Here is a 14,984-nt window from a genome sequence, read left to right as displayed (position 1 = left end):
GTGTACACGTGAAAGCTGGGATGAGGGGCCGATGACACAGGCAGGTGTGGGAGGTCAACTTTACTTATGTATGTGCTTTAAGTGTTCAATATGCTCACACGAGAACAGGACAAGAGTCCAGCACCTGGGGTGGGGAGACCAGAGCAGGTGCTGGTACCACCCACGTGACTCCTCTCTGGTCTAGGCCTCAAACCCTGTCTTCTTGTAGCCCAGGTTCACTCCTTGTTATCTTTCCTAGCCACCCCCACCACAGCAGCTCTCGCCTGCTACCCACCCCACGCCAAGCCTCTATCCCTTCCTCCATCTAAAGCCCCGCCCGCTTAGGTACCAGCTGCTCACCCATCGGGTGCGCCCCCTGGCGGCGGCGGCGAAGGCGGAGCAGCGCGCAGCTGCAGGAGCGGCCCGAAGGCAGTGCCCAGGGCTCGCACCGCTGGGCCAGGGGCAGGGGCACGCCGGGCCATGCGACCAAGGTGCTGGAGCAGGAAGCGCAGCGTGAGCGCATGGTGCAGTGGCAGCGTCGGGGGCTCCAGCACCGGCCCTATGGGTCCCACGGCCTCTGCGGATAAACAGTCAGGAAGGGTGAGCCGGAACTTGTGCACTCCAGCCCTGCCCACCCCGGGTTCCCAGCGTAGCTCACCCCGCAGGGCCCGGCGAGCCTCGGCCGCGGCCTCCGGTGTCATGATGGGCGAGGGCAGCGCCAGCAAGAAGCCCTTGATGCCATCCGCCAGAGTTGCCGCATCCCACTGATCCACGTCGCTCAAGGACCAGTCTGTGGGTGCAGGGGGGCCGCGTCGGCAGGGCTTTCCAAGTCAGTTCCCGCCCCACCACTGCCCATTGAAGCTCCCCCTCACCTGTGCGCAGGGGAGGCAGCTCAGGCCTGTAGAGGGATTCGCTGTCTAGCCCTGGATGGCGGGAGGAAGAGAAGGGGTGGGCCTGCTGTCAAATGCTGCCCTGACCTCATATGGGGCCTGGGGTAGCTACTCAACCTCCCAGAGATAAGAGCAGGGGGAGGGATAGCATATACAATGGCAGTTCCAATATCCAGGGTCCGACCTCCCCCTGGGAGTTAGTCCTTCCCCAGTACAACACAGAGGTCCAGAGCATCTGGGCTCAGCTTCCTCCAATGCAGAGTGAGCCCAGTAGCTCTGTGAGGGGATAAGTTGCCCATCACCAGAGGTAAGCAAGCAGAATCCAAGGGTTGTAGCCAGAGGCTCACCTGTCCGCTCAATGGCCTCCACAAGCTTCACCAGGAGAGGGGGAGCCACATCAGGTGGGGAGAACTGCTCAGGCAGGTCAGGGAGTGTGGGGCCTGGTAGGAGGGGACAGTACGTTGGCAAGATCCCTGAAAGGACCCTACTCTCTCTCTTGGCCTGCTGTATCTCAGCTGAGGCATCTTCAGGCAGGGCCCAGCTCAGGCAAGTGCCTGGCATCTGGACCACTACCCCGGGGAAGCCAGAGGCACTGTGGGTGGGGCTGAGAAGGCCAAGTTAGTGGGAAACAATTTTCCGAGCTATCAGTCATACAACTTCAGAGATCAAGTACAGTAACTTGCTTAGTGTCCCCCCAAAATGATGTCCACATCCTAATCCCTGGTACCTGTGACTGTGACCTTATTTGGAAACAGAGTCTTTGCAGATATAATTAAAGGAAGAATTTTGAGATAAGATCACATTGGATTTAGGGCCCTAAATGCAATGACTGGTGTCTTTATAAGAAGAAAACCCATGTAACAACAGAGACAAATATTGAGGTAATGCAGCCACAAGTCAAGGACGCCTCTGACACTTGATATTGGACCTCTGGCCTCCCGAACTGTGAGAGAATGAAGTCTTATGGTTTGTGGGAGTTTGTTACAGCAGCCCCAGGAAACTCACAGGTTTCAACCTCTGCCTATGATGGCTGTGCAACCTTGGGCACAGGGTCTGCTTTCTCTGTGCCTCGGTTTCCTCAACTGAGAAACTGGCATCATCTCTTCCTTAGTGGGAAAAATAAAGTGGCTGAGATAGAATTAAAGGAAAATATCCCCGTCCAGGTCATAATACCTCACTCCAAGGACCTTCCTTCACTTTCTAAGTCATTTTGCTTTGAAAAAATGATCGCCTTTTTTAAAATGCTGAAACCCTTCCCAAGGGGTGCCAGGGGCCTCCCTGGCCCAGCTTCTGCAGGCCCCGAGTTTCCTGCTCCAGTGGGCTCTTTGTGTTCAGACGCTTTGCCTGCACTGCCACCACTTCATGTGGCTCTGGCCCTCAGCAGGACGCCCTGGCACACAGCAGGGGCAAGCTGGGGCCTGCGGGGCCTCGCTGAGTGATGGGCCAGGTGGTGCCTCAAGCTGGAGAAAAGCCCAGCTGCATCGAAAAGGCCAAAAAAACCCCAAACCAAAACAACAATAATAACAACAAAAAACAGTGAAAGAACAAGGGAGAGGAGGTTGGGAGCCATGGTTCTGCAATGTGACTCTGAAACTTGTCTGTGATCAGTTTGTGAAACGGGGAGGGAGGTGCTGTCAGAACAGGTGTCACTCCATTTTATGGGTGAGGAACTGAGGTTCAGAGAGAGAGCAACCTCCCTATGGGTGCACAGCCAGGCAGAGGCCCAGGCGACACTGGGGTGATACACGTAGCGCCCCATGGGGGTGGAATGGAGGAAATGTAGGCAGCCATACAAGCTCTCTGGAGTTCTTAGGATCCTGGAAAGGCAGGACCTGAAGGCACAAAGGGGCCAACCTTTCTTGTTTCCAGATGAGGAAACTGAGGACTGGAGAGGGCCAAGCCCTAGCCGACGTCTCCCAGTCCTAGGAGATTTGGAGGGTGGGGCTGCTCCCCTGAGTGGGGATATGTGTGGAGGCTGGACCCAGGCCAGGCAGAGGAGGGAGGTGGCTGTTACCAGGGGAAGAGGCAGATTCTGGCTGGGAGCCCAGATGGGGCCGCCTCCTACTCCTCCAGGCCAAGGCAGGACGCAGGCCAGGCCCTGAAGACACCAGATGCTGCAAGGCCCAAGCCAGCACCACACCAGCTTTGCAGCCCCCACTCCGCTGCCGCCCCCCATTCTGCCTCATGCCGTGGGATTCTGTGGGCATCAGTGTCCCTCTGGCACAAAACCAGGCAGGCCATTGGTTGGGGCCATGGTGCCTCCCAGGGCCTTGGCCTTCCCTGGGTGGTCCTGAAAGAGTGGTCCAACCCCCTTGAACCTCAGTCTCCTTGTCTGTACGTGGGCCTCCCTGGGCTGCTGTGAGGTTGGAGCAGACCATGCCCAGCACTCTGCACTCATAAGCCTCCTCCCCACAACCCGAGCCTGTTTCCCTGGCTAGAACCCACGCCCCCGGCCCAGCATACTGCAATTTCAACGTATACGCAGAGTGCCCTCGAGTCTGGGAAAGTACAGGGTCCTCACATCGAACCATGCTGCATGACTGAGCCCACCCTTTCTGGGCGACGAGGCTCTTTTCATTTTGGAAACTGGGTAAAATCAGAGTAACAAAGGGGGTGCCTCAGGGGACCCTGTCTGCAAAACACAGAATGAAGCTAAATTGAGCCTCGGAATCCTACTGAACATTCTCCATTGTTTTCAAAATTAATCCCATGATGTGTCTGAAGTGGTGGCCCCTGTGGGCCTCCCCCTTCTCACTCCACCCTGACCACAGCTGTTCCCTGAACCCATTATATTCCCACCTCACGGCCTTTGCCTTGTTGAGCTTGCTGCCTGGAGCCCTTCACTCCCAGCTCCTTCCTCAAAGCCTTTGTCATCACCTAATCACATTCTTGTCACTTCTTGAATTGGAAGGCCCATGAAGGCAGGGCCAGGCCTGTGTCCACCTCTGTGTTCCAAGTAGTGTGAACTGCATCCTGCCCTTAACAGCAGTGTGGTCAACACTTTGTCAATAGACCAAATGTCCTTATTCCTCCTCCCTTGGAAGAGGAACCATTGCCTCCCTGGAAAGGAAAGGAAACTGAGGGTCTGAAGAGACCACTCACATCCCGGACAGGGCCCCTGACTGCTGCTCACCTGGCTCGGGGGCCCCCTCTTGGGGCCTGGCAGGCAGTGGGCGGGGGCCACGGGGGCGAGGGCCAGGCCTGGACAGGGCCACAGGCCCCAGGAACTCGACATAGGTGCCTGGAAAATCACCGCGCTGCCGTGTGCGTTCGTTGAGGCCAGGCATCCAGCCCACGTTCTGTGGGCAGCGCTCACTGCCCTCGGCCACACCCAGGACCTGCAGGGCCGCCCGGCTCACCACCAGCAAGTCGCCTGGTAGCAGCTCCAGGTCCTCTGGCCGCTCCCGACGAAATGGGTACAGTGCACGGTACTGGAAGCCCTCAGCGCCAGCCATGGTGGGCTGTGGGGAGGGGTCAAGTCGGTCACGCAGCTGCTCGGGGCCCCAGAAGCCCCATCAGCCAGGGTGGGGGCCGGGAGTTTCCGCTGGGTCAGCTTGAGGCACTTGAAACCTCTATTTCCACCAAGAAGTTACAGGTAACCACGGGGGATGCTCACGCCTTGCTTCCTGCCATTATTCCACGACCCTGACAAGGGTCACTTGTTGCTTCGTCCACCATTCGTCAACTGGTGGGAGTTGGCAGTGTGATCTCCGGTCACTCGGCCGCTGTGTGCCCCCTCAATCTGTAGGGCTCAGCCAGGCCACTCACTCTCTCACACGTGGGGCCATTGGCGCCCAAGGCTGGCGGCTCTTCCAGCTGCGCCAGACGAGGGAGCCGAGGGCACAAGCTGTCACCATGCTCGGCAGGGGACGCTGACCTAGAGAGAGATGACAAGGTAGTATGAGCCAGGTCGTACTACTCCTATTCCTAACTCAGAGACAGGCCTACATCCTGGGTTGGAATCCCCTGATTCACTGGGTCACCTAGGGCCAGTGCCTGCCCCTCTCTGGGTCTTAGTTTCCCTAGTCGTAAAGTAGGTGCAATAGCTCTCCCTTGGAGCATCTGCCCTAGGTATACTGCATGCTTGGTAAACAAGCTCTGTTAGAGATAGGGAAACTGAGGCTCAGGGCAGGGAAGTCTTTGTCAGGCTAGGAAGCCAGGACTCAAAAACTCACATCTGCTTAACTTCTAGGCCCAGGATGAGAGGAAGCAACAGCCACAAGGCCAAATAGTTAAACCCAGAGAGGATAGGGAGACAGGGGACACTCAGGGTGCTGTGGGAGCACTAAGGAGAGGTCAAGTGAGCTGAGCACAGAAGGAGGCAGCAGGGGCACAAAAGGGTAGAAAAGGAGGTCCTGGCAGAGGCCCCCTGCACAGGCAAAGGCCTAGAGGTGAGTCCAAGCAAACAGATCTGATTTCTGCAGGGGAAGAGTGAATAGGACCCCTCAGCACAGGGCCGCACAGTAGGTGCTCAGCACATGAGGGGGTTGGTGGAAGGCTGAGAGGACCCTGGCCCCAGGTGGATGGCAGAAAGGCCCTACAGCTGCCAAGGGGAAGGCTGCTGTTTGCAAGGTGATGACTACTTTCCAGAAGCCCCTAGTCTCAGAGAGAGAGAGAGCCAAGCACACACACATTCCCAGTCTCAGCTCTTCAGGTTCCGAAAAGCGGGGTGCTTTTCTGGAGGGCGAATCCTCACTAAAGACAGGAAGGGGCATTGCTAACGTGCAAAGGCTTGACAGCAGGAAGTTGCTTGCCAGAAGTTTAAGCCACTGACCAGACCACTCAGGGCCTCAAGTGCCAGGCAGAGGGTAAGGGATTACCCTCTCCCTGCCCCCACATATACACCGTGAGAAGCATCAGAAGGTGTCCAAAAAGCGAGCAGAACCTCCACGTTCTGAAGCGCCCCAACTTACCCGCTCCCTGACCCCTGTATCCCCATTCTACAGGTGGGAAAACTGAGGTCCAAAGAGGGGATGTCGAAGAAACCACCTGGATCCGCTTGCCTGCACACGTTTGCACATGCCTGGTGAGCGCGCTGGGGACCCAAGAGCTCCCTAATCCAAGAGGCGGGGTGTTGGAGCCAGGCCTAGCGGGGTGGTGGAGCTCGAAAGCTGGACGCAAGGCCTGCGTGGACCCCGCAAGCTGAGCCCAGGGAACAGAAATGTAGCCGACCCCAGACCCTCGCACCCTACCATGCCCCCACAATGCATGGGCGCCCCTCATTTCTTCTCGACGCCCCGCTCCCATCAGGGCCTCCCTCTATTCCGGGCCGCGGCGCCAGCCCCGTATCTCAGCCTGGAGGCTCCCCGTTCCGCCCCTACGGTCCGGGGCGGCTGCACGGCTGCCAGGTAGAGACTGAGGCCTTCAGCTCTCTGCGGCCTCCCCAGGTCCCACCGGCCCACACTCTGTCTTGGCGCCCCTCATTTGCGCGCACCCCCAGGACCGCCTTCCACGCCGGCCAGCAGACTTACCTGGTTGTGGCCGTCGCCGCAGCCGCCGCTGCCGCCTCCGCGGCCGCCGTCACGCGAAGTCGAGCTCGATCCGTGGCTCCACTGCGGCCGCCGTCGCCGCTGCCACGGGATTGCTGCTGCTGCCGCCGCCGCCGCCGCCGTTCCGAACGGCCGGGCCCGCCCCCGGCGGAAATGGCCGAGCGTATTCGGGCCGGGAGGACGAAGCAAGGCCAAGGCGGAGCCTGGGGACGCCCGAATGCTTCCGGAAAGAGCCAAACGTACTCCCGCGGGATTGGAGAGTAGCGGGGTGCACCGGAGATAGCCGATTATTCCCGGAAATAACCGAACTCAATCGGGTCAGATGAAGGATCCCGACAGTGCCCTCGGCTGGGCTGGGTTGGGACTCCCGAGCGATTCCGGAAATAGCCGAGCGCAATAGGGTCGGACGAGTGACCCAGAGGCTGGGCTCGGCAGGGCTCGGCTGAGTTTAGAGACGCCTGAGCGGTTCCGGAAATGGCCAAGCGTGCCCAGGACTGGCGGAACAGAGGCTGAGTCCAGAGACCGCGGAGTTTCTGGAAAGAACCGGGTTTGCTCGGCCCCAAATGAGGCCCTAGGAATTCAGCCCCAGAGACAGACCACCAGCTTCTAGAAATTGTCGAATGGACGGCTCCAGAGGGCGGATGATGCGGCCCTGAGCTCAGGGAACAGGAGGCGGCGTGGTGAGAATACCACAGAAAGCTGAGGGCTGAAAAGGAGCCACGGTGCAAGGCGTTTCCTTGGCAGCCCACAGCGTCCAGAAGCAGCCGAATGAACTCCGGCCCTGCCGGCGCAAGATCACGCCCACTACGGGACGAGATGCAGACGACTGTTTTCGGAAAAAGCCGAGGACACTCGGAAACGGAGGGCGTGCCCAAAGATTTCTGACCCGAAGGAGAGCTCGGGAAGTAACCGAACCCGCTCGGGCTGGGCTGGGTTCGGGTAGGGATCTGGGGAGTTTTAGGGCACAAGCCAAGCAGGTATAAAAAGGACACAAAAATGGCTCCTTTATTTTAACATGGGTGCCTGGATGACGCTTTTAAGGGTAAAGCCCAGGATGGGAATTCAGACGGCAGCAGGATTAGAAAAAAACATCAGGGAGAATCTCAGTGAATTCCTCTGCAGCCTTCAAAATCCACTTCGAGTGACTGAGCCAAGGGTCTGTTTTCACCCCGCCCTCACCCCACTCTTCCTTTACTTTTCTTGGCCCTTCACAAATCAAGACATTGGACCACCTCTTTGTCACTGTGGGTTTTATTCACTGTCAGCTCCGGGATGGAAGAAAGGAGCAAGTCATGCATAGCCTTGGTCTAGCTCCAACACCAGGCAATGCTGGGCGGGGTGGGGGGATGCAGAGTAGGCTGCAGTATATGGAAAGTGCCCTCACCACGTGGAGCACAGCAATCTTGCCAGCCGCCTCCAAATGGGAAGTGAAGGCTCTGTGGGTCACACAGTATCACAGGCTGGCTGTATCTGACTGACATGACTGTATTCAATCTTCTTTGATGGCAAAGCCCACAACAAGGCCTGGCTGCCTGCTCTAACCAGGCAATTGTGGTACAAGTCTCCACCCCTCACCAGGCCTCAGTCATTTGTCTATAAAATGGGGGTGACGACATCACCTCCAGCCTTCTCAGGCTGGCTGAGGAAGAAGCTGTGAGTAAAAGCACTTGGCACACAATGGGTGCTTAACAAATGATCACTGGGATTAGTTTTGTAAACACGTGGAAACTCAGGCACAGAGTGGGGAAGCAATATTCCTAGAGCCAAATAGTGAAACCAAGATTCAAACTTGTGCTTCACTGCCTCCCTGTTGGATTTTCTCATTAGAATTTCATCCCAGGGAGGCTCTGACACATTGAAGGAACCCCCGGGGGATGTTTTAGACACATTATGGTCCAGGGTGAAGTCTTGTCTTAAGGTGGACATTCTTCTGCCCTGGCACTGTCTTTTGAGGCCTCTGCCTCCTGGGCACTCTCCTGTGGAGTGAGTGACCCCTCTGCCTAGTGCCCACATCATCTAAGCCCACAGGACCAGAGGCAGACTATAGCCAGGTTGGCCTATGGGTGGAGGCTACAATGGTGAGATGCAGCCTTCAGCATCCAGTCCATCATGAGGATGATTTTGTTTTGTGGTGTAGGGGAATCAATTACGGACTCTCCAGGTCACATCCAAATGGCCCAGACAAGTGAGCTGGGCTGTGACCTCTTAAATAGGTAGGTCTTAGGTCAGGGATGGGATCAAGTGACACACAAAAAAACTTTAAAAGTACAGAAAAACGAGAAAACATGAGCACATGTGACTCGTCCAAAGTGCTTCCTTCTGAGCCCCAGGCACAGGATCTGCAAACAGGGTCCCAGGTGCATGGGGCAGGACCCAGGCAGCTGCCATCACAGGAACAGCTCCGTCTGGCCATTGCTTATAAAAAGTAATAAATTAGTTGCAGGGATTTGCTGCTATTTACAGTGCCACCCTCATCTCCCATTTCTGCCCTACAGCCCCAGACTGATTGGCACCAGAACACAAGGGAGGCACTTGACTCCACCTTTGAGCAAGGACCATGATGGCTTCCCGCTTTCTGGGTATCCCAGGCTGCTGGTTCAGTGTCCATCCGGGTGCCACTTAATTTGAAGAATCTTGCACAAAAAATGCATGATTTCCAGGCCAGGAGGAGGCCAGGTAGGAGAAATCAGTCCTTCCCCACGGGTCCCAGGGCTCCTAGCACAGCCTCGGCACCCTCCACTGCAATCTGTGGCACCACAGAAGGCAGCCCAGTGGTCTCCTCGGGTGGCTCATCAAAGCTCACCTCCTGCACAGCCTCCTGCTTCTTGAAGGAGTCACGGCGCTCAGACAGGTGCAACCGTCGCATGACTACCAGCTCGGAGTCTGGCCCACGACTGCGACGCCCTGGTTCCCCATCTAACCGCTCACCTGCACCCAGCTTGTCGGCTGACTGGCCTCGGCGTAACCTTGGGGACCAGGTGGGTGTGGGTGGGTGCCCGGGCAGGGGTGAGGGCGAGCGGGGTGGGGGTGCAGGCACAGGTGGGCAGGCCAGTGGGGAAGGCGGGATGCTGCTGGTGGACTTGCGGCGGCCAGCCTTGGGGCGGGGTGGCCCTAGCTTGGCAGCCAGGCCATGCAAGGAGCTGGGGCGAGTGTGGCCAGTGGCAGCTGGAGAGGCAGGGCTGCTGGAGCTCGGAGATACACTGGGTGGAGATGCAGTGTCTGTGGGTGACAGGTGAAGGTCAGGGCCACTGGCCTCATGTCCCCAGCCTTGAGGTGGGGCCCTGGGACTGACTGCACATGCCAAAACCCAGCATGCCTGCTTTTCCCGCCTCCTATTTGCACAGGCAGTTCCCTTGGCTTAGATCTGATGAACTCCTATTCACCCATCAAAGCCCTAGCTCTTATTCACCTATTTCTCACCTAATGAACCATTCATTAGGCCATTAAATTGGGGGGTAGTAGGGAGCCACGGTCCGTCCATCCATTCAATGAGACATCCACCTACTGGTCCCCAGAGTTATCCAGCAAGGGCCCTGCCTCTTCTCCTGTGCTCACCTCCCTACTCCCAGGCCTCAGCCACGGAGGACACTTGGTCTGAGGAAGGCAGAGGTAGCATAGATACCCTCAGACCCAGAAGGTCAGGGTGGGCCAGAGGGAGAGACAGTAGTTGGGCAGGGAGGGCTTCCTGGAGGAGTGGCTCTGTGGTCCTCTTCCAGGAAACCTTCCCTGTTGCTCCTCTGGGTTGCCCCAGCCTGTTTCTCACAGACTGGGAGTCCTCAGTGTTGGACCAAGTTACTATCCTTTCCTGCCCTAGAATAATCTTTCCATGCCCTCTCCAGCCCACACACCCTCCGTAGCTTCCTATTGCTCCCCAATTTTATCCTAGCTCTCAGGCCTGATCCACCCCCCAATGCCCACGCTTCAGCGTGCCCCCAAGCTTTCACACCCCTCCTGTCTAGACCCTTTTGCTCATGATGTTCCCTCTACTGGGCATACCCTTCCTTGTCCCCGGACCTGTCTCTGTCTAACCCCAGGTTGCCTCTTAGACTCTAGGTAACTGGAAAAGCCCTTCTGGTCATCTGTTTCTTACATAGTGTCATTCCGTCCTCCCATCTCTGCCTGCTCCCTCCCCAGGTAGCCCTGAATGCACTTACCGGCTGGGGCATCGGGGGCGGGGCTGCGGCAAGGCATGGTGGGGCTCGGGGAGAGGCTGTGGGTGGGCGAGCCTGGGAGGCTCTCGCTGGATGACAGGGAGTGGTGGAGGCCGGAGGAGAAGCTGCGGCTGGTATGCAGCACTGATGACTGTTTCGAGATCTTCTTGAAGAGCGACTTCCGCCTGTGGGTGAGAACCCCGGGTGCTCCAGGATTCCTGCTCTCAGTGAGTTCTCTAGGACCCCTGCCCCCAGCAGTCCCACACCCCAGCTGATACAGGTCCCCCATCCACTCTCTCTGGCTGCTCACCGGTCCTGCGTCTCCCGCCGGCGGCTCCGCTTGCTCCTGCGTGCCATGCGGCCCTTGGCCACGTTCTTCCGGGCGGGACCCACCTTGATGGAAGTGTTCTCCAGGGCTGTGGTCCGGAGGGTGATCTTGTTGCTGCTCTGCAGGAGTGATGATGAGGGGTCACCTGTGTGCCTCCATTTCATGTGCACCCCTCCACACACCTCCTACTCATCCTTCAAAGCACCAGATCCTAGCCACCCACGTCTCACTTAATGACCCACCACTCACTAGGCTAAAGATACGTGCCTACTGTCCTTGTGCCCATCCGGTGAGCTGTCCACCCACCTGCTGGTCCCAGGAGTTACCCAACCCAGGGCCTGCCTCCTCCTGTGTCCCCACACCCCGGCCTCAGCCCCTGAGGACTCCTGGTCTGAGTGAGGCAGAGATGGCACAGGCTCCGTGGGATCAAGGATTCTTGGGGGAGTAGCTCCGAGGGGTGATGTTAGGGACCAAAAAAAAAGCACATCCTGGGCCAAGGGGTGGGGGCGTGCAAGACCTGGAGTTGGGATGAGGGTGGAGCAGTGTGGATGGAGAGGAGACCTACGGAAACCTCAGCATCAAAGGCCAAGGGGCGGTGGAGGTCCTGGGAGTCCAGAGGGGGGGAAGGGCGTGAGGGTCCTGGGAGCCCCGAGGACGGGCAGTGGGGGCGGCACCTTCAGCAGCAGCTCAACAACGTCCATGTGCACCAGCCCCAGGACAGACTCCCCATTGATGTGGGTGATGAGGTCTCCAGCTCGCAGGCCCGCCTCCTGGGCGGGACTCCCCTCCTCCACGTTCTGAGGGGAAATGGTGGGGTCAGCTGCCTGTTGCAACAGCAGGAAACCCCAGCAAGCTGTTGCCTCTCATGCTGCCTGTTTCCCTGACCTTGGGGGCTGTTCAAAGAATGATCAGTGGGGAGAGAATGGCCAAGCCTTGGGCTGGGGAAGGGAGAGCAACCGATCCACTGTGCACCTGCCAGCAGCGGGCATAAGCTTCATGCCCACTGAGGGTCTCTGTTCCTCTGTCCAGCCCTGTCTCCCTTGCCCAACCCCCTCCCCATAACTGACAGGGACAGCAAAGACCCAGGGGGCACCAGCTCCCTGCCCTGGGCTCCAAAACCTCACAGACTAGGAAACAGCTTCAACCAGGTCAGGCTGTCCCTGCCCACCCTCAGCTGAGCTCACCCAGACGACATGGTGCACAGTGTAGATGTCACTGTCACCCATGTAGACGCGAATGGCCCGCAGGCTGAAGCCATACTTCTTGCCAGAACTGTGGATGACAATGGGGGGCCGCAGGCTGCCGCACACAGGGGACGGGTCTCGGCTGGGAGAGGAGTCACGGGATGATGGGTTCGAGGAGAGTGAGCGTGGGGACAGGGGGCTCATAAGGGGGCCTCCACTGCCATCATCTGCAGAGACGAAGGTTAGAAAAGGGGTCACTCCTTTGTGGCCCCTCCCTCCTGATATAGCGCCTTTCCCCCCTCCACCATACTGACCACTCTGGCTGCTTTGCTGCTGCTCCAGTGCCCTAAGAGTGGTCCCCCTACTGGACCTTTGTACATGCAGTGCCCTCTGCCAGGAGTGCCAGTCCCCCAGGTCTCCCTGTGCCCAGCTCCTTCCTTTCTTCTAGGGCTCAGGTGCAACATCACCCTAAACGACCCCCTCTAGCTCCAGACGCCCCATCCCACAGTTAAAATGGACATGGACAGACAAGCAAAGACTAGATCAGGCCACGGACATTACCGGCTGTGATGATGAGTGAGAGGGCGGACACTGAGGCCGACTTGGGCACACGGCCCCCGCTGGCGGAAGCCTTGGACTTCTCAGGGGCTGGATCTCTTGGGCCCCCAAGGCGGCGGCCCCGGCTGGCATCCAAAGCCCGTGGTGTGGAGTGTCGGGCACCAGTGCTGTTGCTCCGTAGGCGTGAGTGGCTGAGGGTGGCAGGGTCAGCTGGGGAGTTAGCAGGGTGAGGGCATCAGCCTGGCCCTCAGGAGGCAAAGTGGATGTGGAAACAGTCTAGCCTCCTGGCCTTTGCTCAGGCAGTTCCCTTGTTCTGCACAACCTTCCTACATTGCTCTCCCTGGAGAGCGCCACTCTTCAAGTCCCCAACTCCAGGAAACCTTCTCCCCACCCATCAGACCCCTAGCTTCCCCCTCTCGGAGCTCCTTAGCCCCATCCCTCTCTCTAGGCCCATCCTGACTCAATAAAGCTGGGGGCTCATTAGGCACCAAGCTCAGACCTGAGGTATCTCCTATCTTAAAGACTTTGTTAGACAAGTAGATGTTCTCTTTGCATAACTCCTACTCATCCTTCAAAACCCATCTCAAATAGTCCTTCCTCTAGGAAACTTTCCACGACACCACCCCTCCCACACTGGACCCCACCTACCAGAGAGGGTCGAGGACTTGGGCATCACTGGAGTGGCTGCTGGGGGCGGGTCAGGCTCCCCCAGAATAAAGACAGGTCTCTTGGGGCCCACAGCGGCTGGGCCAGCTCCCTCATCTTCTGATGAGAAGGCAAACTTGGGCATTGTGTCCAGGCTGATGGTGCTCAGGAGAGAAGGACTTGGTCCCCGCTCAGGCTGGGAAGAGGATGAGTGGCAGGAGGAACCGGAGGATGTCCAGGACCTCAGCCTAAACAGGGAAGAGCCCAAGTCACACTTGCCAGGTACCCTCACTCCGGGATACCCAGTCACCCCCAGTGGCCACATCTTAATTCTCAGCCTAGAGTCAGGGACAGTTTGTAAATAGAGAGTGACTTCCTCTGCCTGCTCCATTCTCTGTGTCTACCCAAAGAATTCCTATTCATTTTCTAAAATTCAGCTTCCAATGCCCATCCTCTAGGTGATATTATTTCTGTTGAGTCTGGACTTAGAAGGCTAAATAGGAGTTTGTTAGCAAAGGGTATTGTGGGCAGAGGGAAGAGTGCACAGCTGTTTTGTTTGGTGCAGTTAAGAATGCAAAGCCAAAGGGAGTGATGATAGGGGCCAGGTTGGCAGGGGTTTGACAGGTTGGCCAACATTTGACCCTTTTCTACTGGGTTACTTGGAAGCTCTTTCTAATGCTAGATTTTGTGGCTCTACCTCCAGCAGACTTGGAGTCTGGATCTGCTTATATTGCTCAGCCTACCTACCACCCACCTACCGGATGTCGGTGCTCAGTCGGCGGCCATACTCCCCATCGCTGCGTTCCCACCCTTCTTCTCGGTCCTCACTGAAGCTCCGTTCAGCGAAGGTGGGGGTGGGCTGCACGGCTAGGAACTCGGAGCTGCTGTAGACCTGGGGAGTAATAAAAAATAACAGTAATAACAATGAAGGCAGGAGCCGCACCCACTTCCTACATGCCTGATGCTTCCCTGTGATTCACTTCCTTAAATCCTTACTCAGCACATCCCTAAAGACAGCAGAGTCTGTAGCCCACTTTACAGGTGAGAAACAAACCCAGAGGGGCCCGGCCACCAAAGTAGGCCACAGCCAGGGTTTCTGTTACTGATCAGGACACCCTGCCCGGGGCCTAGGCCCACAAACAGTGCAGACGGTTTTCTGAACAAATTACAAACAAAGGAAGAAACTTAAGTGAAGCTTGTGAGGCTATAACATGACACCCAGCATAGGATGTCTAGTCACAATTGCCAAAAAAGTGGAAACAACCTAAATATCTATCAGCTGATGAGGATAAACACAATGTGGTTCATCCACATGATGGAATGTTACTCAGCCATAAAAAAGAATGAACTATTGGCACATGTTATAACATGGATGGACCTAAAAAACATGCTGTGTGAGAGATGCCAAACACAAAAGCCCACATTGTGTGTGACCCCATCTACATAAAATGTCCAGAAAAGGCAAATCCATAGAGACAGAAAACAGATGAGTGGTTTGTTAAGGGTTGGGAAGAGGAAGGTGGGGAGTGACTGCCAATAAGGATGGGGTCTCCTTTGGGGGAGACAGAAATGTTCTGAACTACATAGCGGTGATGACTGCACAATATTGTGAATGCGCTAAAAGTCACTGAATTGTACATTCTAAAATGGCTAATATGGTATATTTCACATTGTATTTTATCAGTTAAAAAAATGCAAAAAACTAAACAGCTCACAAGTTTCCTGAGCGCTACCTATACCCAGAGCCTGGGCCCCACCTT

General features: G+C 56.9%; 2 protein-coding genes across 13 annotated transcripts in view; both read right to left on the bottom strand.

Moving 5' to 3' along the window:
• The window catches only part of PIK3R2 (phosphoinositide-3-kinase regulatory subunit 2), a 12,143-nt gene extending 5,618 nt beyond the window's left edge, over nucleotides 1–6,525 (bottom strand). The window contains exons 1-6 of the mRNA XM_006904298.3: nucleotides 6,341–6,525; nucleotides 4,003–4,746; nucleotides 1,217–1,309; nucleotides 852–902; nucleotides 638–769; nucleotides 340–556 (exon numbers count right to left, since the gene is read on the bottom strand). Of these exons, the coding sequence (XP_006904360.1) occupies nucleotides 340–556; nucleotides 638–769; nucleotides 852–902; nucleotides 1,217–1,309; nucleotides 4,003–4,324 (815 nt within the window). The 5' untranslated portion in view covers nucleotides 4,325–4,746; nucleotides 6,341–6,525. The remainder of the gene's footprint in view (nucleotides 1–339; nucleotides 557–637; nucleotides 770–851; nucleotides 903–1,216; nucleotides 1,310–4,002; nucleotides 4,747–6,340) is intronic.
• Nucleotides 6,526–7,591: 1,066 nt separating this feature from the next.
• MAST3 (microtubule associated serine/threonine kinase 3) overlaps nucleotides 7,592–14,984 on the bottom strand; it is a 35,199-nt gene continuing 27,806 nt past the window's right edge. For 11 of the 12 annotated variants that reach the window (XM_025043896.1, XM_025043905.1, XM_025043901.1 and 8 more), the window contains 8 exons: nucleotides 13,983–14,121; nucleotides 13,228–13,472; nucleotides 12,583–12,789; nucleotides 12,022–12,248; nucleotides 11,512–11,634; nucleotides 10,820–10,956; nucleotides 10,513–10,694; nucleotides 7,592–9,577 (listed from right to left, as the gene is read on the bottom strand). In XM_025043896.1, the coding sequence (XP_024899664.1) occupies nucleotides 9,045–9,577; nucleotides 10,513–10,694; nucleotides 10,820–10,956; nucleotides 11,512–11,634; nucleotides 12,022–12,248; nucleotides 12,583–12,789; nucleotides 13,228–13,472; nucleotides 13,983–14,121 (1,793 nt within the window). In that variant the 3' untranslated portion in view covers nucleotides 7,592–9,044. Of the gene's footprint in view, nucleotides 9,578–10,512; nucleotides 10,695–10,819; nucleotides 10,957–11,402; nucleotides 11,635–12,021; nucleotides 12,249–12,582; nucleotides 12,790–13,227; nucleotides 13,473–13,982; nucleotides 14,122–14,984 lie in introns of those variants that run through there. The other variant, XM_025043927.1, reaches the window with a different exon arrangement.

The sequence above is a fragment of the Pteropus alecto genome, unplaced genomic scaffold (genome assembly GCF_000325575.1).
Source record: "Pteropus alecto unplaced genomic scaffold, ASM32557v1 scaffold160, whole genome shotgun sequence".
Classification (NCBI taxonomy): domain Eukaryota; kingdom Metazoa; phylum Chordata; class Mammalia; order Chiroptera; family Pteropodidae; genus Pteropus; species Pteropus alecto.
The sequence above is the reverse complement of the archived record's forward strand: the minus strand, read 5'-3'. Positions and strand labels throughout refer to the sequence as shown.